General features: G+C 41.4%; 2 protein-coding genes across 2 annotated transcripts in view; both read left to right on the top strand.

Annotated features, from left to right (window-relative positions):
- Positions 1–10,197, top strand: part of LOC110985259 (cilia- and flagella-associated protein 74-like) — a 38,915-nt gene extending 28,718 nt beyond the window's left edge. The window contains exons 26-35 of the mRNA XM_022246166.2: positions 509–618; positions 1,177–1,302; positions 1,739–1,904; positions 2,526–2,645; positions 3,903–4,058; positions 4,512–4,710; positions 4,929–5,144; positions 5,565–5,698; positions 7,054–7,188; positions 7,802–10,197. Coding sequence (XP_022101858.2) covers positions 509–618; positions 1,177–1,302; positions 1,739–1,904; positions 2,526–2,645; positions 3,903–4,058; positions 4,512–4,710; positions 4,929–5,144; positions 5,565–5,698; positions 7,054–7,188; positions 7,802–7,915 — 1,476 coding nt within the window. The 3' untranslated portion in view covers positions 7,916–10,197. The remainder of the gene's footprint in view (positions 1–508; positions 619–1,176; positions 1,303–1,738; positions 1,905–2,525; positions 2,646–3,902; positions 4,059–4,511; positions 4,711–4,928; positions 5,145–5,564; positions 5,699–7,053; positions 7,189–7,801) is intronic.
- A 3,564-nt stretch (positions 10,198–13,761) lies between these two features.
- On the top strand, positions 13,762–22,118 carry LOC110985235 (zinc metalloproteinase-disintegrin-like MTP8). Its single transcript, XM_022246108.2, has 10 exons — positions 13,762–13,921; positions 14,285–14,348; positions 14,523–14,812; positions 16,496–16,640; positions 17,470–17,636; positions 18,092–18,178; positions 19,139–19,242; positions 20,455–20,586; positions 21,187–21,321; positions 21,860–22,118. The coding sequence occupies exons 1-10, from the start codon at positions 13,859–13,861 to the stop codon at positions 21,885–21,887; spliced, it is 1,215 nt and encodes a 404-aa protein (XP_022101800.1). The 5' UTR covers positions 13,762–13,858; the 3' UTR covers positions 21,888–22,118.
- The last annotated feature ends 5,181 nt before the right edge of the window (positions 22,119–27,299 follow it).

Here is a 27,299-nt window from a genome sequence, read left to right as displayed (position 1 = left end):
GGCCCTCACAGGTTGCATAGGAAAGTGCACACGTAAAGAAAGTACAGATCTATTTGGACTGAATGTTGGTTGGATTCCTGGCCTCGGCAGAGCTGACAGATCATTGCAGTGGTGTCATGTTATGTTCAGATTTGGATCAGTTGTGCTTGATGAGATGACGGAGATTGAGCCTAATTTACCACATCTTTTGTGCACTTATTGTCACAGACAGCATTTCAAACAGTGGTGACCAGAGAGATTGTTATTAAAGCATCTATCGTGAAGTTAAGTCATGTCGTAATCCAGTTGGTTATCATGAAGAGAAAAGATAGCTTATGTTGTGGAGGAGATCAACTCCATATTTCAGAGGCATTATTTTTCAGTTGCCAAAAGTGCAGTAAACTTTCCCCGAAAAGGTTTTGTACAAAACCTGTTAATATATTATAACGCAGAATCCCCTTTGAAACATGTTTGGCCATTTGTCACCCAATCATGTCATAATCCCTGGTTATTTTTCGTCATATCACAGAAGGGAAAGAAAGGGCCCAAGCGGAATGTCAAGTCTCCGTCAGGCAAATCCAAGGCCAGCCCTACCCTACAGCCAGTCATCCCTCCCAAGGTGGAGGACATTGAGCTTGGGTGAGTGTGAATAAACTAAGAATCCAGTTGGCTTCGTTCACAGGGCAGCCATATTGAATTGAAAGCGAGGTCTTTTTTTTGTGTTATTTTGGCACCTGAGAATGAAAATGAAAGCGCTGAAATAAAAACATTACAAATAATGTCATTTGTACTGATGAATATTTTTAAACGTTGTGATTATACTATGAACTACATTGATAAATATGAAAGTGAGGCATGGAACCCAACATAGTCTGTCACCAGCCCCATTAAACAGATTGCACTGAGTAAAATCAACATTGGCCTCCTTGTGAAAGGTCAGGGTTTTTTCAGTGCCACACTTTATATGAGTTATACACGGGTAAGTTTCATAATACTCGTATGTTTGAAAAGCGGGAAGATTGAATAGCTTCAAGAAGAAGAAGGGTACAGTCGTGCACTCTGTTCAATTCACAAAGTTTCCAGGGATTCGTCAGTTTAATACTTCTTCCAAAGCTTTCTACCCAGTTGGGATCACTGCATTCTGGTATGAAAGTGTTGTGTTGAGGATTTATCGTGGCGATGGTATTTCTTGCTCAGATCTGATGAGTATGCTGCCGGTCGCACATCTCTCCTGCGGCAGTTTGCAGGCAGGTTCAGCAGCTATTCCATCCCCTGCTATGTCGCCTCCGGCCAGCCGGGCGATCCAGGAACTCTTCCTTACAAGTGAGTCCCTGTGGACATTACATACATGCTACCAGTTTTCCTGTTCGCTGAGGATTATTAAACTTTGCTGTTGAAATAAACCATGCCATATATGCCAAAGAAACAGCAAAAAATACATTTTGTAGCGCTGCTTGCCAGTGAAAAATGCATCAACTGCATCACAAGACAAAGAGCTACTCTTGCTACTCTTAATGAGAACTGACACAATATTATTGGCAGAAAATGGCCTGGGGACGCATTTTCACAGAGCAGGTCATATTTTTCATCTTCTGGCCGTTTCCAAAATGATGGGTAAATTTTTCAAATTTGGAAATCTTTGAGAGTAGCTCATGTAGGCAGTAGCACCTCATCCATGTCATCAAGATGACAGTAGGGACGCTGTCAGATAGTAGCATATGAAAGCGGAGATGGTGCCTTTATATTTTTGTTACCCCAGTGTCCACAACACGCTCTACCTTGAGGTCCACTGCCCGGCAGTCAAGCCCCCCTTGGTGGTCATTTCAGACCGTGGCCGCACTACCAAGGACTTTGGGGACATATCAGTCGGTCAGCGCATCATCATGTCTGTGACCATACAGAACATCTCAGACCAGCCCTTGGAGGTATCCTTTTAGATTGATAAATGCACCCATACTATCAGTGGGTCAGTGGCACAGAGCTGCATTTGTGATTACTGCTAGTGCTTAAACCTGTAATTCCCTGTGTGGAGAAACGTCAGCACCCTCCTGAGTTTACACGTTCTAAAATAAGCGTGTTCATTTGTAGAACACCATGAAACAAGATGGAACAAATTCCAAATAAAGTGCTCAACACACAACCCTGATGTACTGGTTATGCTTTTCGTTTTTTGGCATGTTAGCTCTAATGAGACATCATCTACTGATAAGCTCTACAAAAGTCGTACAAATTTTCAAGCTTTCCACATGTTTCTTTGCTGAACAAGTCAACAAAAGTTTCTATTTTTTGTCAGTGAGGCTTAAATATGATATTTCCATTTTCTCTCAGTTATTACATCTAGGTTCTGCATGAAGAAACATAGAAGTGCCTTTTCCATAATAATTGGCTCTCCCGGGGCCTGCTGTCAAGTATTGTTTCCCTTTTTTAGCAAAATGAAAAAAAAAGGCCTTTTTGCTTACAGTTGATATTTAGTATAAGGATCGTGTCTTTTCAAGTAATATCTAAAGCCACTTGCTTTGTTCCTTGACTAGTTACTCTCCTATCAGCTCAAATCCTCTATCTTAGATACCAGTGGCCCCTTCAGTCTTCTCAATGCTTTGAGAAGTCTTCCTGTCGATGGTACGCACACCCTCCTGATTGCTTTTGCACCCCTCAAGGCCAAAGTGGTAGGTTCCTTCAGATTGTTAAGTCATTGTCTACCATCGTCAACGATGACATTATTGTAGTCTAGACTGCCCCCATAAGCGAGCCCAGTTACAAGAACAGTCACAAATTGGGAATGTTGACAAAGGAGTGATTTTCTTGCATTTTATTTGGGAACATTGACAAAGGAGTGCTTATGTTGCATTTCATATGAATAACTTGTGACTTGACTTCAGACTTGAGGTCTCGTGTTGATCAGAAAGCATCTTAAAGTAAATGCCTGTACTGGAGTTATTTCTGATTACTAGCAGTGGAATTCAAAGTAAGATGCAATTGGTACTCAGTAATTAGAAGCTCGTAAAAAAGAACAAATCTTCAAAAATGATACACAAAAGTGTACAATACTTGATGAGTCTGCAGATTGTCAAAGAAACTGTTACATATACTTCAATGTAGTCTCACACTGAGTATCCAAGAGTATGATTTCAGATCCGATATGAAGGATATCCATTTCATTTCCATTGGATCATGTGCCTGGGATCTTCCGGCTGATTTAACTTAACTTTAGACTCTGCACCTAGGACCTCTCTGATGAATACACCTTAAGGTCCAGCACTCTGGATACTCCAGCTGTACGTTACCCACTTGCAGATCCTACAGCTCAAATATCCCAGATCCAGATGATGTATTTGCGCATTTTAGGAAATCCTACACTCAAGATATGCCAGTGAATGTTAGCGACCTTCACAGATGTTGTACCTCCTGTATATCAAATGTTTAGGCATTTGAATATTTCAGTATCCACCCTCAGTATATGTAACCAAGATATTGGAGAGTCATTTATGAAGTATTCAAAATATCTTTAGTTTCTTTAGAGGGCATTTGAGGATTAATAGATGCAGATATACAAGCCGATTTCTGAATTCATTCGTGCCATTTTCAGTTAGAGTGTTTAATAGAAATAAAATATCTTGAGTTTTGTTCTTATGTTTTTAAACATATTATTTTTGTTTCACTGTTCGTAATTTATCTCAATGCATGTACAATTTGTCTGTCTATGTATGATTCAAAACTCTCAGTTTTTAGTGTTTTTAACTGCAATTTTAATTGGGGTTTTGACAGCAGCAGACATGAAAATTTTCCATTTTATTTGTTTGAAATGGACAATAAAGGATCCTTTAATCTTTTTTATAATCTCATCTCATTCCCAATGTTGCCAGTGTAATATTTTGTGTTCTTTCCGTCGCCCACCCATTATTTCTGTTTTTGGTTGTTTGTAGTACCAAGAGGTTCTGGACATCTGCTGTGCAGCGGCAACTCTCAGCATTTGCCTGAAGGGCCAGGGGATAAGCCCCGTGGTGAACATTTCACTGAAGGAGCCCAAGCTGGATCTGGGCTACGTGCTCGCAGGAGAGGAGACCTCAGAAACCTTTAAGGTATGCTGCCTGTTGGATGTGGACCATATGGCAATCTTTCTGCAGAATTGCAGAAACAGTATGCAAGACGGCCTTTGTACATGTATATGCACAAACCGTGTCTTGACTCCATAGTGTTTTCCTAATGGGGGCATGATCTTGAGTGAGGAAATTACAAACATGGCTTTCTTTAGGCATCTCGTAGGTGGAACTGATTTCCTTTGTTCACAATTGAACTGTATGTTTTAAGTCATGTAAACAAGGTTAACAAAAGGTTGTTTTGTGCTATCATGTTCATGGTCAAAAAACCTGTATTGAGAAGTGAAATTTGCGAGACTAACGTTGTAACGGTAACATTTTGAGTTTCATATTCATGGAACTCGTGGGATAAAGGTAAGAAGTTCAACAATTTTAGTTGATTTGAGGCACTCTAATTTTTGAGTGAACACAATGACTTGCTCATTCTTTTCACAGCTAGAGAACGTGTCCCCGCTCGCTGTGGACTACGTCATCAAGCTCGCCAGCCTTTCCTTCCGGAAGCATGCTGACCAGCAAGGCTTGCCACTCTTCATCCGCCGTGACGCTGCAGCAGACGCCGGAGTGGTTGGCAAAGCCAACCTCAGTGGGAGCAGTGTCTTTGACTGTGTTCCCTGCGAGGGCACATTGCAACCAGGTATGAAGCTGGCCTTGAATGGATTTGGGGCAAGCCAGTTGCAAATGTTGAAATTCCAACAACAGAGTTTGGACATAACAGTGATTGATTTTTTGACGCAACGGTACCAGAATTTTGACCGTAGAGAAATGGAATTTACCCCACCATTAATTAGCAGGCAGAAAACCAGTTTCTCAATTTGGATATCTTGTGCACTTTCTTGTCACTCTGTTTTGCAGGTAGCAAGACGGAGATCTCAGTCTTCTTCCGCCCTGACCACCCCTCCGAGTGCTTCTCGGATGTGGCCCAAGTGGTGCTGTACGGAAAGCAGGAGGCCCATACCATTCACCTGACGGGGGCGGCCAAGTCCAAGATCATGTACCTCCTGGGAGGGGATCAGATGCAGCCGCCCGTGGAGAGCCTGGCCGTTGTGCCGGTCACAGACGAAGAAGAAGGTCGTTCACCTCCTTCCTGCTCAGTTGAAACCTAAACCCTTGTTGGATTCTCTCAGGCAGGCTTTGTAACGGAATGCAACACAGCTGAAGTGGGAACCAAAATGCAACAAAATGCAACACAGTTAAAATGAGAACCCTGAAAAATACAACAAAATGTAACAATCTCCAAGAGTAGATTTAATACTAGTAAATACTAGTCTAGGCAGTATCAAGATTATGCATTACGCTTTGCAACTTATGTTGATTATTGAATGCAACATTAGGCAACCGTTGCTGTGACCTGTTCTTTTTGCAGGGTTAATAGTATTTTCAAAAGAGAGATGTCTAACGTTTTTGCTTAGCATCAGTACCCTGTCTCTTCTCAGTTTGAAACTCTTCCCGTATCTAATAAAGATGAAGTCTGTTACTTCATTTTTACAGACCCTAAAGCTCTCCCTCCAGCGATTCCAACATTGCTGTCATTCCGGGCCTTGAGCAAGGAAGACGAAACCGTCCCAGCGAGTAGGCAGCTGCAGGTGGGATGCATACGCACCATGGCCATCAGCCAGAAGAAGGTTTGTACCCTTGCTGCTAATTCCCACCAGGCTAGTGTCTCAAGGCTGCATTTTAACCCCCTCAGTTGTGCTTAATATGTTGCAGCCATTCTGTGGTCACTTGGGGAGTCGGCTTAAGTGGCATGAAGGCCCAGCCCACTTGACTTGATTTTGATAAATTACAAGGTACCAATTCATCTCTGGAACCTATTTTTAAGAAGTACCATGCACCCAAGGAATGAAATTCAGTTGAAAAAAAAAATTGAAGAATAAAGTTTTTAACGACCGTTTAGCCTATATCCAGGCATGCAACGTTTCCTCGGATCAGCTAATATTTCTGTTTTTCACCTCTCACTCATGCAATTGGAAACTGAAAAACACCTACCAAGTCTTGTAAAGATTCAAATTTCCTTGTTTCTTGTCGAAGTCCAAGTTGCATGGCTTTATATCACTGCATTATTTCTTGACAAAAAAGAACGCTTTTTGTTATTGTTTATTTAAGAAAGGTTGATTACATAATGATGAAAGCGGATAAATTTTTTCAATCAATTTTAATATTTGCTTAAGAATTTTTTGAGCAGATTTGTTACCATCAATATGGTGAACATGGCATTACATTTGCGTTGGACAGCATATATTTCCCAATGCCTCCACAAATTACTGAAATTTGCAATAAAAATTTGACATTAAAAACCCAGTTCGATCCCTGGGATTGCTTTGAATGTACAGTTCGGTGAACAGATATGGACATATATGCATCACAGCCTTCAGAATTAGTAGTGTTTTGTTTTTTGACAGTGCATATCAAGAGAAATACCTGGGGGTGAGGTTTACAAAAGTTCTGAAGGGGTCTTCAAAAGCTTACTATCCCCTTCCCAGATTCTGGTTTAGTTTGTTTTTTTAAGCCAAACAAGTGGGAAATAAACAGTCTCAATTTGTATCACTCTTTTGAGTTTGGAAATTTCTTTTTGACAAGCCCAAAGAACTTCCATTAGGTGGTAGAATAGCCCCCTCTATTTTTGTGGAGCATCAGAGCTGTAGGGGGGAATGACTACTTCAACGGACGGTTTATTTAGTGACACGTTCAACAATCCACCTATCCAAAGACTTTTACTCAGGCATTGCACAAGTCCAAATGAGGCACTTGGCTTCTCCTTTTATGGCAATAAACAAGAAAGAAATATGTATTTAAGACTCAGTTTGTGAGATTCAGTCCTAATTACAGTTGTTGAATTTGTCCATAGAGCTCAGGTTTAAATGGTTGCCATCAAAATTGAGGCATATTTGTAGTGCCCAGATGATACTGTTTTACACGTCTCTCATTGTTTTTTTATTTTCCTTGTTTTCTTATGCTTTTGCTCTCTCTAAATGTTTAGAACGGGGAGTTCTTCTTTGACAATCTGAACATGGTGACACCCAAGGGGTTTGCTGTGGACACCCAGCGCGGCATGGTGGAAGCCGGCATGACCAGAGCGGTCAACATCACCTGGACACCCCCAAAAGGCCATGATGTAAGTTCTGTTTATCAGTGTTGTCTGACTACGGACTCGAATCCAAACTCAAATCTGCTTTTTCATAGACTCAGACTCGTACATACTGGACTTGGTCTCAGTGGTAAGGACTTGAGTCCGGCAAAAATGGAGTTATGTTGATCACAGGTGGATCACTCCGATGTGACACACTATGCACAGATGCTGTCCATGTGGATCCTGATGCATCACTGTACCTACACTGGTTTCAGAAATTGTTTTGCCCATATTGTTTTATGTTGAATATTTGGTCTGGAATTAGTCCGTTACTCCCTATCATGCATTGGAGATGAACATTTCGACAAGCATTTCTGTCTCTTACCTAGCCCTGGATGAGACTGACAGCATTATTACAAAGTAGATATTGAAAGCACCCAAAAAGTTTTATATGGATTGTTGTTGCAACATTTCTGCTGAATGTTTTGTTGATTTTGCATCAACCATTTTTCCTCCTCAATCTTTAATAGTCCTAGGCCGTACAGTTTCATCAGTAAAATTCAAAAGCTGGCACTAACGTTAACATTTTCCCAGCATGGAAATCCCACCAATAATTCACCTTTGCTGTGACTTCTTATTCCCCGCCCCTTCACTCCAGCCGAATATGGTTATTGAGGCCAGCATTATCCTCAACCTGAAGGGGGATGTGCTGGAGAGGTACAACCTCATCCTGCGAGCACAGGTGGTTACAGAGGAGATGCCTTCACCATAGCAACAGCACCCTAGCAACAGTTTCCTAGCAACAGCAACAAATTGAAGAACTGGCTCACTTCAGCAACACTGAGAGTTTATCTCTTCAGAGTTGTTTAAATGCCCTGGATTCTAGAAATGGTTCCCTAAATTTTCTAATGGTTTAGTAAGAGAACGTCAAAAATGCTGTCTCAAGTAATACGCATGCGTATGGATATGTGTACTTGTATATCAAAACTAGGAGGAAGGTTTTGAAATGGATATCTGTAAAAACTTACAATTCTTTGACATGCCTCTTCTGCGGGACGTTTCCTTTGTTTCCTTGTCGCTATGAAAGCCCAGAGAAATTAATCGTTTTCCTCCTACACACACTCTTTCAAAGTTAATTTTTTCCAGGATTTCCTTGACTCTTCATTTTGTCGTGGATAACCCTGACAACCACTGCCTCTGAAACTGTGCCTAGAGTGGCAAAGGTTGTGTGGATCTGTGCAAGTCCATGCATCTTCATTGTGGGGACCTGTGTAAGTCCACACATGTCTTTATACCCTGCATCATGTGGACTTCACTTTTTTCTGCAGGTCCTCATAATGCACGTATAAGCGAGGACACCTTTCCAGCCTCCATTTGGCATAGATCCCAATAATCTTCAGCCAGTCTAAAGTCTTCGAATATGCCCCATTCTTTTCCTGCCACCCCACCCAGCAGAAGACAGGAGAATAAATTTAGCACCAAAGTGTTTACACGATACGTTCTAATACTCCCAGTCCAGAGTCTCATCACACAAATCCAAACACATCACCATTCGGTCGTAAAACCCCGCACATTACATTGTTATTATCCAACCAAGCACATTGATGAGCCTCGCTACCGTTCTTCAGCTGAATGGAAGAAATAGAAGTTTGAGATGGCTGAATGGGCACCGGAAGCACTTTTAACCCTAACCCCCTTGGGTGTATGTAAAATCGTATTGAAATTGGAGGATTTGGGAGTTTTAGGGTTAAGCTAGAATGTTACAACTTAGGAGCCTGGAAATTGCCCTGTGGCCCTTCTGGCGGTTGAGGCATAAGTTTGGAGCTTATTTTTTTCGAATTTTCGAATTGTTATTATGATAGTCGCTGATCAAATTTGCATGGACATAAAGACCTGTACAATAGTATGCCATTAGTTGGTTTATGACATGGAGATCGCGTGCGGCGCGCAAATTTCACATTTAATGCTGACACAGATTTAATTAAGTAAAAAGTTGTCTATGTCTATTAACTGTCTTTTTCCCGGGATTAATGTTCTTTGCTCTCCCCGTGCACTAGTGGATTTTTTTTTAGAATGAGAGAAAGGCAATTTTTTCTTAGCCTATTTCGTTTCTTTTCCCTCCAATTTTTTTTAATGTAAAATCCTCCCTAAATGCAACTTCACAACCCCCTGGCCAGGATTGCCATGGAAGTTACACAAAAATTCTCAAATGTTTCGGCAGTGGCGTAACTAGGGCTGTTATGTCTAGGGGCATCCGGGGATGCACTTATTTTTTTCAAAGGGCTACCAAAAGGCAGTGAGCTGCAGCAGAGGTTGTTCATGGATTCCAAATGGGGGGGGGGCACCCAGGGGCACGGGTATTCGCTGGGGAGCACGTACCCCCCCTAGTTATGTCACTGGGGTTTGGTCCCCTAAAAAAATTGGCATCCCCACCCCGTCCAAGAGGTGATTCTGGATCCGCATTTGTGTAAAGGCGCTGTACCCGTTTCAAATAGGTATCTCAATTCCCTTATAAAATGTATTTGCAGGCCCTGTGTATGTTGTGACGATGACTACTTCCACATAATATGACGACTAACCTCGTATCTAATAATGCCTGCTCCTGTTGATTCAGGTCGTTTGTCCTATCTGGGCTTGCGTAGATGCTGATTGAAACTGACTCCCGACCCCGAGGCTAAAGCAGGCTATCAAGACAGAAAGCTAATCCGAGGCGCGGTCTCTTTTCTGATTGCGGAGCGCTCTAGTATGTCTGTGCTTGTTATTAAAAAAGCGGGAAAGATTAACGTTAGAAGGGATGGGGAAATTAATGTGCTTTCGTTTGTGATATTTACTAACTTATATTCTGTATATAACGAGTCACTGGAAAGATATTTGGTCGCATTTTCGTGGTTTTGTGTGTTTGAACAGATTTGCTCTGTACAGGGTTAAGCGAACGTTGTCTTAAATTTTAATACCTTTGAAAAATTCTCTGAAGTGCTGTAGTGTGCGAATTTGAATTTTTAATATAATGTGTAACTGAATTTGAATATAAAGGAGTGGATGTTGGACAATTTAGTGACTGTTATTCACACCATTTGTATGATTTTGTATGAGTTTATACACACCTTGTTGAATCAATTTGACACTTTTGACACATCAATTTTACATTTTATTAATTAGTTCAAATCTTACCATAATTACACTAAAGTTGCTTTCACGAAAGGGTTATTCCATTAGTTATGCTGGAAACGTACCGTATCGATTCCAGTCGTTTCCAGTAAAGTGCAAAACGAACAAGCAGCTAGCGGCGACGGAACCTTTGGAATTTTCGATTTCGGAAAACTTTAAACTGGATTGTTTCGTATTGACAACTTCTTCGGTGTTCAAAAAGTTGAACAAGTAAGGCGAGACTGTCTGTACCTCTTTTTTTCCCCAAATTGTATTTCACACAACTGTTTTAAAAGGAAGTGACTTATCCGCAAGCTTTATGAGAAATACGCTCAATTTGCAAACCGTAGGCTGACGTTAGCTGCATGCCGATGCCCGAGTGAAGTTTGTGTAAACAGTTGGGCTCGTCTGTCTAAAGTAGAGCGGCGCCAGTAGGCTCATATAGCTATATAGATGCTAGTTAAGCGCGGCATTCTACAGGGGAATGCGTGACTGAGCACTATAGAGGAATCCCAACACGACGCCTTTAACGTAGATCTGCGCACTTCCGCGTTTGAAAAAGAGGCTGTATGTGTTAGTTTCAATTCTTAATACGATCAGACGATTGAAAGTAAGGAGTTGAGACACAAAATGAATAAAGGAATGTTAAATTCAAACTTTTCAGGCTGCAAATTTTTGTTGAGTCTTTCAGAATGACTCGACACGTGAAATCGAGAGAAAAAACAATGGCAGTTTACCGCGGACTAACGTACCTGCGATGGTCGTGTATCTAGTGCAGTGGGCGTGGTTTTTCAACTGAAGTGGTATCACACTTATGAACCGGATACTCCATGTACTGTGTGGACTCCGCAGGCACGCGCGACAAAGAGAGCCTCGGTTTCGATGCGGATTTGCGCAGATGGCGCTAATGTGAAATCCGTCTAAGAAATCGTGTCAGTGGGGACTCCATATATAACGAAAATGCCTGGGCCTGCGGAACACTTATTCCTCGCCTTGGCAAGCCGGAAGTCCTATTCCTTTCCAACACTCAAACCCCTGACACAAAGCAACATATTAAGCGCCGCTGATAAGATAAGACAAGCCTGCTTTCGCCTAGCATGCAGTAGTACCCTACACTAAGCGATGTTTTCTCAGGGTGCATTCCACCAAATGGTTGTATTTCTGCGCGCGAGCTCATTGATATTCTGTGATCTCACGGGGTTTTTACAATAAGACAGGCCATAATCAGGAGGCATCATAGAAATATTTCTAATCTCGAATTTAGGACTGATAGTCTCCAGTTCAGGGTATTTCTTTCACAAAAAGCCCGAATCCGACCTATTTTGAATAGAGACGGGCGGCTACATTCAAAAATGAGCGCTTAGTTTTATTGCTATTTTGGGGGGTACCTCGTTCAAAGGCGAGTAATTTTTTTTCGTGGCTAACCCCCATGAAATCGAAAAGAAAAGTGATATTCTGGCCATAATCTTGAATTTCCAGTGACAAAACGGAGGCCAACCTCTTCACGAGAGTCAACAGGCGGCGCTTTTTCGGTCCGATTTTGCACTGTTTTCTATTGGTGTAGCGCAACCCTCAGCGACGGATTCTCCTTTGGTAGTAACTGCGCATCGCTGGTTCACGAATAACTATGAAACGCAAGCGTTTCTGTCGCATCGCTACCAACAAAATGTCGCATCGCTACCAACAAAAATGAACACTCCCAACCAACGTGGCTCTTTTCAATCGATGACGGGTGCTTATGCCCAGGGTTGAATGCTACAAGCCTGGTGCACACCAGAGCTCTCCGCGTTTCGCCAGCGCGGTAAGAAGCACACGAGACTTTTAAAAGCAATTACAAATCGAAGGTCTTCGAAGTGATTGTATCAGTCATTGAAATCTTCAAAATTAATTAGGTGTATTTATGGCGGTATTAATTCAAACCTTGGGATTTACATACATTGCAGTTCGTGTCAACGTCAATAAGCGCGGTTAAATTTTTTTAAAACACTTCTCAACTCGTAGATTTATGTTTTCCTTTACCCGCACCTCTTTTCCTGCTCGTGGTATTTTGTTTCTGCGGGTAGAAAGTAGTTGAAAGCTTTTATCGAATTTATTGTACTGATAGAAACTGAAAAAAGTCGGAAATGGTATCAAAACGAAAGTGCTGGATTCTTTAAACACTGAAAACAGTATTCTTTTTTTTTAAGTTTACACCTTAGAGATATCCACATTACATCACTACCCTTGTAGGGTACCCCTCCCCCACAGGTATACCTGTGGATACCTATCTGTTGGTATAGGCTCCAGGAACACCATGTTCACGCATGAATTCGCATCTACTCCCAATCGCGCCCAGTCTTGTTCAAAACTTTCTGCAAAGACGATTATATACAAAGCCAAGGGTTGCAATCTTCACTGTCATTTTACTCCCTCTCTCAGGGAAGTGTGGTCAGAAGGAAACATACGAAAAGAGTGAAATGAGACAAAAAATAACATCCAAGAAGACGATATTAAAAAGACATGAAAAGGAAAAACCGAAGAGCACTCGGAGGAACACCCCAAAGAAAGAAAGATTCTGTCTAAGGGCTCTCCTAACTGAAAAGTTTACCTTAAATTTTGAAAGACATTTATAGTGCAAAAGTCCGTTTATAATTCATGCTGAACGGATACCAAGGTTGTCGATGGCCCTGTAACGCTGTGATCAACGGACCGAGTTGCAACATTGGAAATTCTTCTAAAAAGAATCTCTGTGCCCCCCACCCCCGTTTTTAGTTGGTTTCTTCATATTTTTGTGAATAATTACAAGACAGGACGTTTTACTGCGGAGCCACATTTTTTAATAATCTGTGTCAAAAAATCCTTTTAATTTTTTAAATAGATTTTGCGCTGTATCAAGTAACTGATTGTTTTTATCATAAAAATGTGTTGTCCATGAAGCCAGGTTGTGGTCGTCAGCGCGGTATAAAATTGGCTGAAGCCAGTTACGATCTGAGGGACAGCCAGTTCTGTGTCAGTGTAAAACCTGTTTCAAATGAAATCCTAATTAATTGCTTTGCTAACAATGAAGACCAACTTGAGGTGTCGGATCCGGCGGGAGAGGAGTCTTTTCTTTTCACCAACGACAAAAGTAATTCCGGATGTATGGCTTGAGTGGGAAAAGTTAAACTGAATTTTAGACCTTGAGGCATTAATTGGAAATATTTATTGCAGGCATCAAAAATTGACTCACGTTTGAAAAAGCTGTACGATTCTAATTTGTATTCTCGATCCTGCCATTTAAAAACCATGTACATAATATATAAGAAGATCAATAAATCCACAAGGAAATAATAATTGATGGTAAATTTGCTGGTATAAGTTTAATTCAAATTCTAATTTCAACTTTGTGATCTCGATAGTTCCAAAGTATCGTGTAAATGACATTTCAAGTGATCTTTTTTTTTCTGGGTTGATTGCTGTCAGTATATTTGTTTTCCGAGGTTTATCCCACACGCAGTTGCGGTGCGTCAGTGTGGCTGGAAGTCCTTAAAAAGAGCCAAGCGCAAAGCCAACATTCTCATTGTGATCGTGAGTTCGAAGACGTGCCACGATGATGCTGTCACTCGCCCTCTGCCTGTGCCTTACCTCGTCGGTGTTTGCTGGACCAGCGGTGGTAAGTGTCCCCATTGATTTGTGATAGTTCTTGACTAGCACGATAAATAAAAACAAAAAACTTTGGAGATCACAAAACACGTACTTCGTAACGTCGACGAGGATGCCAGACAAATAACGGGAAAGAAAACCTGTTGGAAGACACAGAATTAGCAAAGACCTAAGACAGTGCCTAAGAGGCACAGGATCGTTAAAACTTGTGTCAACTATTTTTGTGTCTGAAGAGCTGCATGACTTTTGATTAACGAGATATGCTGATGAGACTTCTCCTTCGCCTGAGAAAGACTAAAATCCCTCGAGCAAGATCTCATTGATGCCGTTTAAATTTCCGCCCTCTTGTTTTTCCTTGTTTTCAATTTTGCAGCCACACCACAGGTTCGACAATGAAGAACTTCAGCGTTACTTCGGTGTCGACAGCCACGAGAAAGGTCCGAGTCTACTCCTTCATATCACTAAAAACCGTTGTCAGATGTCACTTACAGTGACTCACTTTAAATTAGTGAGTCAGAAATACGAAATCTCAGTTTTAGTATTCAGAGTTCAAATGACTTTATAAATCCATAATATGCATCTTTGTGATTCTCTTCGTCTTCTGGTTTTAGCACCTGAGTACGAGATTGTGTACCCACAGTACGTGACTGCCGACAGCAAGCGCGATATGGGTCGCAGTGCCGTTGCAGCCTCTTACCTTGACGTTCATGTTGAGGCATTCGGTGAGGCCTTTCACATGGCATTGGAGCACGACGACAGTAACTTCAAACCTGGACTCGAGGCTCATTACGTCACTGAGGAGGGAACTATCAAGGTGCCTGTCCGCACAGACTGCATTTACACCGGCAAAGTCGTTGGGGAAGTTGACTCCCTCGTGTCGGTCACCACTTGTGCGGGTTTGGTAAGTTTGATACACAGGAGTTTTTCCTGCACAAACCTATACGGCTGAGAACGAGGCATGCTTTCAAAACAATTTTAATACCGTGCTGAGCTGTTCATAGCTTTTCACGCGGTAGGACATTGTTGCTTGGATACTTGTAAACTAAAACAGAAACCTTTCGCAGAGCTAAAGGAAAGCCTGGCTAAGGGCCTCGCCAGGTTTTAAGCGATTATCACCACTGACAGTTGCCTCGTGGGAATTATTGAACAAATTATTTGTGTTAGGCTCTTACAGTTGAAAACATAACTAAGCATACGGAAGAAAGAATGGATGCATTTAAAAGCTATCTGGCAATAATTGGTTGAAAAGGTCCATTTCCTAATTGCAAGCACATACATTTAGGAAAGGGGTCAGTGTAACGATGTTTAGAGATATATCGACGGTCTTTCTAGTGAACATGTGATATACCCAAACAAAGATTTTTCATTGAGCCAGCAGAGAAATCACAACCGTATACTGGTTAGGGACAGTCTTGAAAATTGTACCCTTCATCCTTGCTAAGATTAAAATACATAAAGCCAAGGTACATCTATATATTTCATATACTTCTGAAGTAAGACATGCTTCGAAAGTATCAATACCTGCAATATTTGTAATTAATTACCTGTTACGACCATGGTGGCTAGGTCTTCTGACTTACATGGGTAGACTGATATGCAGTGAGACGATTCTTCACCCTTGATGATGTGCATATATCAATATAGTCCATCGGAAGACTCAATAACCAAACGGACAATAATCACTTAGTTATAACCACTTTTTGAAGAAAATCATTTCAAGGGAGCGATACCTAATTAATTGCTTGAATGTTTTTCGCTGCGTGCCATAATGCATCCCTTTGGTATTAAAGAACACCGCATGAAATATATCACACCACCAAATAATAAGTGACGTTAGATATTAAAAAAAAAGTAACACACGAAAGTAGGAGACTGAATTCATCTTTTATATCCTGTTTTATTTTCGGTCTTGACCGTTTTCTTAAGAGTTTTTTTCCCTCGCTATTCCTGTTATGACAAATTATCTTACACTTTTTTAACATTTGGCACCAATCCTGTTTTACACTGTTTAAGCCATTTCAAATTCAATAACAGAATGTTTCAAAGACGAGGAATTTTACATGGGCAAAATATATCGACTTTGCTTGCACAAAGAGTTGTACCTTGTTTTTCCTGACACCTAAGCGCATATTTCTTTATTTCAATTTAATTTGATTACATCGTTTTCGAAGGACTTATGACCTCAATGTGCCACTGTTCCTTCAGCATACCAGATGACCATTCCGAATGGTCGACATGGTCAAATAACCGCACAGAAACTCCAAGTAAAAAGAAAACAGATCTCAGCAAGTGTGCCAAAAGAAGTATTCGGAAATTCTCAATCTTAATTAGTCAGGAACCAGGCAGTTGCAGGAAATGTAACTGTGGGAGAAATATCCATGCAAATTGCGTTGCTAAGAAGTCAGGTCATTTGGCGACTTTGTCGTAAAAATGGGCAAAACTCAACAGCAAGACATTGAAACTACCAACTTGAATTCGAAGACTCTGTAGTTCACGATATCATGCTACACTCACTCACAAATCGATTTTTGCCCTTAGCAATACAGCCTTTCCATTGATCAGTCCTCTTAATTTCCCCTCAAAGATGGCAGTTATGAATCATGCCTCTGGACCGACGTACATTGAGCCGTTGGATGACGAGCACGCTTTCAAGAGAGACATTGGGCGTGGCCTTCCCCACGTTGCCTACAAGAACCGACCAGATAATGGCGCCACTTGCCCAGTCACACGTAAGTATAGATCGGGGCTTATATGCTTGGGGGTTGTATTTGAATTCCCACCATACCAAAATCAAACCTTTAGAGACACTCTTAACCCACATACTAAAATGTCCTGTTATCATGCCTGCATCGGGCAGAAAATGGTTTGTAGAAAATTTAAAAATGTCACATGAAGCAACTATACAATTTGTGTAGCAAATAGTTATTTTATGTAAGAAATGATTTACAGTAGGGTTGATTAATTTACCAAACTTGATATTCTAAATACTGGCTCTTTGCAAATGGATGTGCTGGTCATGAATCTCATTTGTTACACAACATTTCTATGTAGTTGGTTCAGCTTTAGGAAACCTTGAGACGAAATGAGAATAGCACCCACAGTTGTACAGTATTTTCTCTCTTATGAGCCCTTATGGAAGTTCCAACACGGCGTCGTAAATAGGCTGGAAGTAACAATTTCAACTCGTGTCGAGTACTGTGAGCGTTGCCATTGGCAGCCTTCCACGTGACATAGAAACTGGACAGCAATCTGGCCCGCAGCACATTCTGAACAGGAATTATGCCAGATGCAAATTTCGAAACCACAACTTCTAACGTCGAGTCCTGACAAACCTGTTTATATGTATTTCGTCCGCGCAGTCGGAGTTCGGTATCGACTAAGCTAGTTTACATGAATTTCGTTCGGGCAGTCAACGTTCGGTGTCGACTAGGCGACTGTAATTTTATGGTAATCCCCACCTCTTCCCATTTAAAAATTCTTGGAGAAAACCAAGGTACAGTACCCAAATGAAAGGTTAAATAACATTTTGGTGGCTCACTGTTACTTAATTTTTCACAGCTGACTCTGAGTTTGTAGTGTACGAAAACAAAGAGACTAATGACGATAAAGATGACGTCGACCCAGAATCCACCAAGTATCTCGAGCTTGCTCTTGTTGGTGACGCCGTGCTGTATGATCTGCGTGGAGGAAATACCCAGCATTGTTTGACAACACTTTTCAACGCGGTAAAATGTATTTCTGATCCGTGTATGTAGCATTTATATTTTATTCCTACCTTAGCTCTGCCATCCGAAAGATGACCTCGAGGTGATTACTTGCGACCTTGATCATGCTTTGGAAGTGTATTACCTGTGCTAAAATTCAATTTGATATTTGTTTTGACACAATGACGGACAACGGTGCTTGGAATGTGTCAGCTACAAACTAAAGAACAATCAAAATCCGTGACTTTGAGGTGTTGATTGGTCTCGCTTTCACCAATCAAATGGGATAGCCTATCATCCAGTCACGTTAATTTGCACGGCATTATTCTTTGTTCAGATGATTTAATGAAATTTAGATGCTTTTTAACAATGGTATTAAGAAGCAGGAGTTGGAATTTCCAAACTTCGACTGGATTTATTGAAAAAAAAGGAAAATAGTACCAATAATTTTATAAGTTTTCTTTCTTTGTAAATAGGTGAAGAACGTCATGCAGCTCAGTTCTTTGGCTGGAAGCAACCTTGTGCCCCAACTGGAGAGCATGATCATCTTCACATCAGCACAGGTATGCGTAATATCATCAATATTACCCCCACCGAACAAACGTAATTAGTATTTGTATGTCAACACCAGTTCTGTACTATTAGACGAAGTGATCATATCTTAAAACTAGTTGATTAACTAGTAATTAATCATAGGAGCAAGGCAGACGTTTTGTACAAATCGACATTTCCCTTTTTTGTGGCGGATAAAGTACAGATTTTTTTGAACTTGGACACCAAATGTGTTTATGTACTCACAACAATTTACAATAAACCGGTGAGATATATGACGATCTATATTTTAGTATAGTCTTTTACCCTAAATTGATGTAGATACCAACCTCCCAAGGCGTCCAACTATTTGTAAAATCTGTTCGAAAATGGCAAAAGTTTATACTAAAAGTGACCAACATCTGGGTAATTTACCGTTGCCCAACTTTTTATTGCCCACTATTTTTACAGTTTATACTTATGGTGTATCATAAAATTAATTTCTATTTTTGTTATTACAAGGTATCTCAAGACTATAGCTAAAGAATCCAGGCATGAGTCAGGCATGACATTGAAATTCAAGAAAACGTTTAATTCAAAAATTTTTGGATTTTCGACCTTATGGTGATCAACTGACTCAATAATTAGGCCTTTTTACCAGAAAGCAGAGAAGTGCACCGTAGATAGAGACTGAAATTGAGAAAAGTAATTCAGATTTTATTTCATAGTTATTCAATTTATTTGCATGCACGCATGTGAAATGTTGTAAAAATGAGCCCTGATCGAGCTGGACCAAGAGAGGGCGCAATTTTGGTCGGATCTGCACTTCGCTGATTTACGAACGACAATGAAATGCACACGTTACTGACGCGTCGTTGCCAACAAAATGAACAATACGACCAACATGGCTTGTTTCAACCGAGGAGAGTGTGGGTCTGCTGAAGGCGGATAGACGTACACATAACAAACACAATCGTTTTTTTTTTTCACAGTCGGGACTGAACACCTGCCCAGACGCCTCACAGTCGATTGGATATGCAAGGTCGTGGCATAGTTCCGTCAGTCGTTCGTGGGACAATGCCGCTGTGCTCACTGGGTAAGCTGGCCAGTTTCACATGACATCTCGGCTGTAAGCTGGCTGTGGCACTGTACTGTCCCATTCGAGACACCACTCCTCCGTGCCGCCTGTGATGTCTAACACAGGCGGCAGTGGCTGAGGCTTTCCACAGCGGTGTTATCTATGGAGCGAAAACTCAAAGTCGTAGTCCTTACAACCATTAGGGACACTGTCAATGTGACTGACTGTAAAGGACCACCAGCGATGGGGCGATGTCCAGAATTTGTTTTAAACAAAGGACTGGGCCTTAACCAATTTTGTTGAATGCATAACCCTTTCCAGCATCAACTAAAACTACACGAAAAACTACATGAAGAAAAACAACTGACTATAGCAAGATCAGACGTTCGGAACACCGTACTTAGTGCTCCACCGGCTGAGCAACCCATGCAGCCCCAGTTGGATTCCTCTTCCATGTTGGTTCTTGTGAATTTTGTTTTCCTCTGGGGGCGCCATTCAAGCTAGGAAGCCAGAGCTGTTGATAAAGAGATCTGCAACACGAGTGTCTCTATTTGTTGGAACCTAATGGTTTATTCATTGCGTCAGTGCACGTCCACAATTAACGCGAGATGCCCCTCGCGAGTCCATGTGCGTCCATGCGTATGTAACTCTGGCTGCTACCGACACTAAAATAGACTGGCCCCGGCACTTTTACTGTTTAAAGCATTTTCAGCTTGTACGCAGGACATCAGACAACCTCGTTTGTCTGGTTCCCAGACATAAATATATAATACAGAAAAGGCGTCATCTGAAAAAGGGTACCCCAATGTGGGGAACTAAAGGGGACTTCTTTATTGTACATTACTCAGCCAAAAACACTTAAAGATAACGCAGTAGCAGGATTCCAGTCGACTAAGAAAGTTTGGTAGCTTTTGGACATCGTTTTATACCAAATAATAAACTTCTTTATTTTGCTGATGCGCAGGTCTACGGCTACGCGCGCGCTAACCAGAAACCACAGACTTTTTGGCCTTGGCTTGGGATCAATAGCCCCAGTACACAATGCAACTTGGACAGCTGTGTACGGAAATCACTCAGAAAACCCAAGGATACGACTTTCTTTTGTGAGCATTCTGGACATTGTTTATGGGCATTGTATTTGTTTTGGTCTGGTATGCAATCCAATGAACTCCGACCCCAATTGTAGCTTGGCTAGGCCAACTATAAGTTTGTTGTTTAACAACCCTACAGATGGGAAATGAATTCCGGCAGAACCCTTGGCATAGCCTACGTTGGCAGCTGTGGCACCAGTTATTCCATCTCCGTTTCAACCTTCCGCAACCTTGATACTACCAACGTGCTTGCTCACGAGATCGGACACAAGTAAGCACTTTTCATTTTCAACAAATTCAAACTTGTGCATGTATTTATCCAATTCGTTATGAATTTGATGATCGTTCCGTTTCATCATTATTTGTCAACGGGCCCATAGATACAGTAAACAGAGTGTATAGAGAACAACAAAATATCTTTGGTTTTGGGGGTTTTTCGGAGATTGCGTTAGTTTTACGTGCAAGGATTTGGACATCGTGTAACCCATAATGCTTTGCGTGTCTGTCATGCTGACGCATTTCCCTACCAGACTTTTTGAAAGGCATCGGAACCTAGGCTTTCCAGCTTCCGATAAGGGTGGTAGGGAGTAGCGTGCAAAAGTGTCAGTGGCAGGTGCAAGACGATCTTCATTTGACAGAGGGTACAGCCCAAGATGAAAACACTGATCGTCACACGGAAAAGGAATCACAGAACCCTATCAAAGGCTCGTAAAATGGCTCTAGGAGTTACTGCACGTATTTTAGGTCCACCGTTGTGCTGACATTGACTAATAGTTTTTTATTATAAAGACCAAAAGTTAGTATCAAGTAAGGTTCGAGATTTAATATTGGTACACGGTCTATCTATTACCCTGAATTTCTTCCACCACAGTCTGAGTATGCAGCATGACAGCGATGGAAATAGCTGCTCGTCTAGTGGTTACATCATGGCCGCCATTGTGAATGATCACCGCGCAGATCCCAATTGGTCGTCGTGCAGTAGAAGTTACTACAACAACTTTGTCGGGTTAGTACAGTCACAGCTAAAGAATAAGATTTTGTCAAAATTAAATTTTTACTGGGAGCTGGGTCGTTATAGCAGGATATGGGTTCCAACAATCCAAGTTGAAAGTGGAATTTTTTTCCAAAGGAGTGGGTTACACGCATGCGCCCAGCAGAAATGTTTTGGAACTCACTGCCTTCTACCGGCTACATCTGTTAACTTGTGGTTAAGTGCTCTTGGTTGAAAGGGCCTATATGAAATGCATGTTTGTTTTCCCATTTTAAAAGGTATTTTGGTACTAATTGCTTCATGCGAATGCTTGGCATACTGACGAGCAAATCTGTAACATCATGTCAGGAACCAACGTTAATCCTGTATTAATTTGTGCACAAATTTTACCGAATTTTTTGCAAAGGTGCAGTCTTAAACTTCTTTTCTTTTGTAAATCAGCTTTTTATAAATGTAAAAAAATAGTGTAAAGGAGAAAACATGATACACGTATGTAAACGAAAAAGGGCTTCATTTGAAGACACTCGGTATTTTTGTTGCTTCATATTTACAGGAGCAGGTCCTGCTACAACGACTCTTAGATCACGAGATCGGAACTCCGAGCGCCTTCCATTTTAACACCGCGCGACAACTTACAAGGACAAAATGAAGTGTTTGGTAACAACGGGTTACCAGTTATAAGGATACTGTAGGTCATTGTTTATGTCCGATATGTTTACCCTTTATACGTAGCGATTTTATGGGCAATAACTGTATATATTTGTACATAATTTTTGAATTAGGTGAAGGGAATAATATTACGCAACACTGAATTCGTTGTTTGTTGTGTTTGTTCATTGTCTCTGGTCAGAAGAGAAAAGACTCGCAGGATAATGATGAGCTAATAGAAGCCCAAAGGCTCGTTGTCAAGCAAAATTTCCGTGCCACCCCTGCCCACCCTGCATTTGAAAGTTTGAGATGTTCATTGCCCATCAAAATAAGGCTGTTCCTGGGGGAACCTTTCTCCCTCCGATGCTGAGTACACAAAGTTGTTTATAGAGCACTGCCAACTTCACACTTGGTAACCAAAATGGCTGCTCTTTATATGTGCAGTACAACATGCAACTATTGTGTGCTAATTGTTCATGTGCACTTACGAATAGTACACCATTTTGGTTCCAACGATTGAGATACGCATGTCGCAACTCACTCTCTAAACAGCTCTGTGTTCAAGAGGGTAGCGCCAGCTTTAGATTTGGGAAACAGGATGGCTTTTTATTATTTATTCGGTAGAGCAGGCGACTATTGTATATATTTGAACGCACTGGCGTAAAGTAGTTGCATAATTATAATAATGTATATTCTACGAACTATATGGCAGTCATCTTTCCGGTAACTGCTTTAATCGCGGCGGGATAGTACAATGAAAGTACAATAATAGAATGAAATCTCTCACCTGGAAAATGGCTCCCATGCAAAAACTCTATTACTCCCTCAGGCTATTGGGACCTCCGTGCCGTGCTAGAATGCAGCTTGTAGAAAAGAACCAGACTTCGCTTATCCAAGTTACACCTCATACCTTTTGCTGGACCATACTGTCATTGCATTTTCAGGTCGCTGTCGGTCATGGCAGTTGCAGAGGGGGGGGGAATCCGGAAAACGTGAGAAACAAAGAGAAAGAGTGCCCAGCAGGCATCAGAAATGAAAACAAAAAGGGGAAAGGCCACGCTTATACTGTGTTTACTCCCAAAGAGAGGACATTGGTACTGTTATCTCAGGAAATGTCAGCTGTTTGATCAGAAATAATTTCGGCGATTAGCGCTGGGATTTTCTTTGCCGGTGTCTTCTTTGACAGTTTATGGATTCCATCATCAATGTGCCAGACACGGGGGCCCTTCCTACCAAAGGAATCAACGCCTAAATGCCTTTTTAGCCCTCACAATCAGCCACTGAACTCGTGTCCCTTTTTTACCAACTCTTGTAGCTGCAGGGCCCTCCCTTCAACCTCTCACTTGAACGAACATGTAGAAACCTGAGAAGTACGGTGGAATTCATAGAGGCAATCTACATTCACAGAATAACGTAAGCCCCTATAACAATATCCAACTCTTCAGTCATTCTTTCACTTTCTTTACAATCAACCTCTTATCAAATCCCACACCTCACAACTGTATCTTGTTTCCAACAATAAATGAAATTTTAACTGTATTCGGCAGGGCAAAAACTACTTTGATGAACAAACCATTAATTCACACGATTATCCAGTGAATTTGACTTGGATTTAATTTTGTTTAGTTGGCAAAGCATCCGAGAGGAGACACATCATTGTGCATTTCGTTTCAGGCTGTGCACATTTTCATCTCTTTCCATTTCTTTTAGATTGTCTCAGGCTTGTTCGGTTTTTTTTTAAATTATGATCTTCATACTCAAGTTGACTGTAGCCCACCTGCGGATTTGAGAAAGCTGTGCTTGGTGCTCTGATACTTGCATTCAGGCAACTGTTCATTTTCCACACACCAAACTTGCCAAGATGCTCATTCGCGAAAAAGGCTACCTTGACAGACCCCTGCAAATATTTGCACCGGCACAAACTCCTGTCAACCATTTCGCAGTATCTAAATTTCTGTGGTTTCCTGAAACAGAATATGCTAAAGCAGCAGATAACCATTACACCATATTATGCACAATTTATGTGTTTTATTTATTAGTGTTATATACGACTTCAGTTGTTAGCCATCGTGAAGAAGTTTCAAGTTGAGGTACTAGAGACGTTATCACCCCTGTACCACAGCGAACAACACTCATGTTCTCGTGATCCGATACATGCAAAGTTGTGGCATATCACGTGATCGATGATCGGCCATCGGTACAAAAAAATTGACAGAAATAAATTTACCACTCTAAAAACAAAAATTCAGTTCAGATTTAGATAATCACGAGCTAAAACACGCAGTAGTAAGCCTTTTGTGAGATAAATTTGAATAAATCCTGGCACACTTAGTTATCTGATTGAACATAAACATAGCAGCGTGAGTTCCTAAGACTAAAGACACTACTGCAATACCTCGTAATTCAGGGAAAGCTTTTGCATAGCGACCGCCATCTCTGGCATGGACTGGTTCTTTTGTGCCCTTCTTATCCATTGAAAACAGTGTATAGGTGGAAGGCGTCTGAATTATGTAAATAAGCAAAAGCTTTTCCCGAATAACGAGGTTACAGCAACAGTGTCTTTTGTCAGTCAAAACTCTAAATGCAAAGACAGACACTCAGCATACGTATCAAGAAAATTTCGATTTTGTTCCACTTTGGTCCTCAGTGGAACATTGGGGCATTGTCATTTTTCCACAAACAGATGCAAACTATTCAGCTAATGTTAGCTCTGAATTAATTAAAGTTTCCGGAATGGCCTAAGGAATTTCTTGTTTGCCTTCCCACAAACAGAGGAACAATGGAGAGAACCCAACGGGGGCTCCACAAACGTCAAAGGAATGACAAAGCAACTTGAAGTCGCAGTCAAGCGATTCAGCTGCGGTATTATGATTAGGACACAAAGCATAGGCCTCAGTATGTGGTGTGCTTTGCATGGGCATTTTTGTCATTGTTGGAACCGTGAGGTGCGCTCGCGCAGCGCAGAAAGCATTGGGCAAAACATCGTTGAAGGGCACAATGCGTTAGATGAATTGCCCGCGATCAGATACTTTTCGTTAGGCCTTCAGCCACAAAAACTACTTTAGATTTTTCATTCATCAATATAAGCTTTGTTACCACGCTTTGATTTTTATCGCTCCATTGACCTTGCAATTGGCCAAGATGATGAGGAAATGGCTTTTCTCTGGAACTCGTTCGGCAATTTTACCCGTGGCCTTGTGCAGCTGCGTATCTGTCTGCTTTCACTTTAGTCTTTAGTCAGGCACGCTTATATCCACCCAGGAGCAGTTCTCTGACTAAAAAAGGAATTCAGCAAGATTTTGCAGAATGATCGGAGAAACACCCGACTCTCTATGGAACTTAAAGCACATCTCCATCCACTGATTACAGACTGAAAACATGGACGAAGTCACAGCAGGGTATTATTCAAGAAAATAGTATGATCCATGGTCTCCTGTAAGGATGTTTGTCAGTGGAATAGTGCAAGCACACGGGTGCCACCAGAGACCCATCCGGTGCTTTCATGCTCTTGATGTTTGCAAGGGAAATGGCGAGACCATCAGGACAAGCAGTAAGGTTACGAAGGACTCGTGGCAGTTCTCTGCCAGAGGACACCGATGAGTCCTCTTTGGAGTAATTTGTTTCACTGGGCTGAACCCGGGGTGTAGAATGGCTGTGCTTTTGATCCAGATGTTAATTTGTTCACTGATTCCCCAAGCACGTTTAACATCGAGCATTTTGGGAGTGTGAGGGTGTAGCACAATCTTCCTCTCTAGTGAAGTCTCCTACTTCCAGCATTTTGACGAGGTGCAGGCAGTAGCACACAGAGTTCTATCAATGAAGATGCTTCGCCTTGATTTGCCTCAGAGGCTGCGTGCCAACTTCTGTCATGTATGCGACATGAAGGTATTTGAGGTGATTCGGTATTCATGACCCTATAGATGGACTCCACAAATGGATGTTTTTGAGTACTGATGGCCCAGTTATTTCCTAGCGATTTGGGGGTGTCAATGCATTCATATGTTTTTTTAATGTATCATCTCTGGATCAGAGCTAGGGATATTGTTAAATATGTATATAGGCAAATATGGAACACCTTGTAACAGGGAATTTAAGGTGGGGTATGGTTGAAGTTCTCTATGCTCACGGGTAATCGGATTTCCGCGCCACAACCTCGAACCTATTCTTTTGTATCAAATATCTGGTGAGTAAATATTGTGGTTGGAAATCCCTGTTCAGGGCGAGAACGAGCCTACAATAACTCTGAATTACTGACAGGAATACCATTGGCAAGGGGTGGTTAAACTGCTTCAACTAGTGACTTTTAGAGTGATCTCAGTAGTAAAGCTTTTTGTAGGGTGAAAGTTGTAAATTTGCAAATCTGTATTTTAATACTAACATAGGTCTACAAGCACATTCGTCACTTTTACATGTATGTAAACTAGATAGTGAACTAGATAAGCTTGCGGTAGCACCATGGATATATCCCTTTTTGAGTATGTGGTAAACTGAAGAAAACCGCTGGTACTCAATATTTCGGACAGAATGCTCTGTCCGTCGCCGGGAGACTAACTTCTTCTTTATAAAGTATGTAGAGGGCAGTGAGGTGTGGGGAGTATGCTAACTCAGGATCCAACTGGTGGCTGGGTACGTGTATGCTAGATTAGAACTGGTATTTTAATACAGTTGGCAGCATGTAGATCGTATAGCCCCAAGCATCATCATCATCATCATCAACATCACCATCATCATCATCATCATTCTGCATATGACAATCAAGAGGGTCGTAGTGACCTCTTGATATCTCAGTCAAGAGCAAGGGACCAGCTCTCATTTGGAGATATATACCAATTCAGATGTTTATTTCCATCCTTATGTTTGTGCCATCTGGTCGTTCCTTTTTGTGATTGAAGCATGCGAGTAAAAAAAAACAGATTTGGAGGTTCATTGCTCATTGTTGGAATACCCCAAATCGGCCGCAATGCCTGGGCTTTGTTGTAAATCGCGAAACTTGACGACACCGTTGTGTAGGACAATGTTCAAGTCCACACCACTGCCAGGCATTAGACCGTAATCGCCGTGTACAGTGACTTCTGAATGTGGGTATTTCTTTGTTGTGAAGAATGGAGTTGACTAAAATAAGGTGGAGGGTGAGATATATGTCCCGCAAGACACATTCCACCGTCATCTCCTAGGAACTGGTATGATTCGAAACACTGATAACAATCATCCTGGAGCATATTGGGAACTTAGGGACACGAGCACTTGGCAATTAAAAGTTAAATTGTTCCCAGTCAAAATGGTAAAATGAGGATTTGCATCGTATTGTATGTATTGGGGATGGTTTTTAGTGGGAAAAATGGTAG

This window comes from Acanthaster planci, linkage group LG16, assembly GCF_054643075.1.
Source record: "Acanthaster planci isolate LZ-2023a linkage group LG16, COTS_SCS, whole genome shotgun sequence".
NCBI lineage: Eukaryota > Metazoa > Echinodermata > Asteroidea > Valvatida > Acanthasteridae > Acanthaster > Acanthaster planci.
Note: the sequence above shows the minus strand (reverse complement) of the source record. Positions and strands in the feature narration are given on the sequence as shown.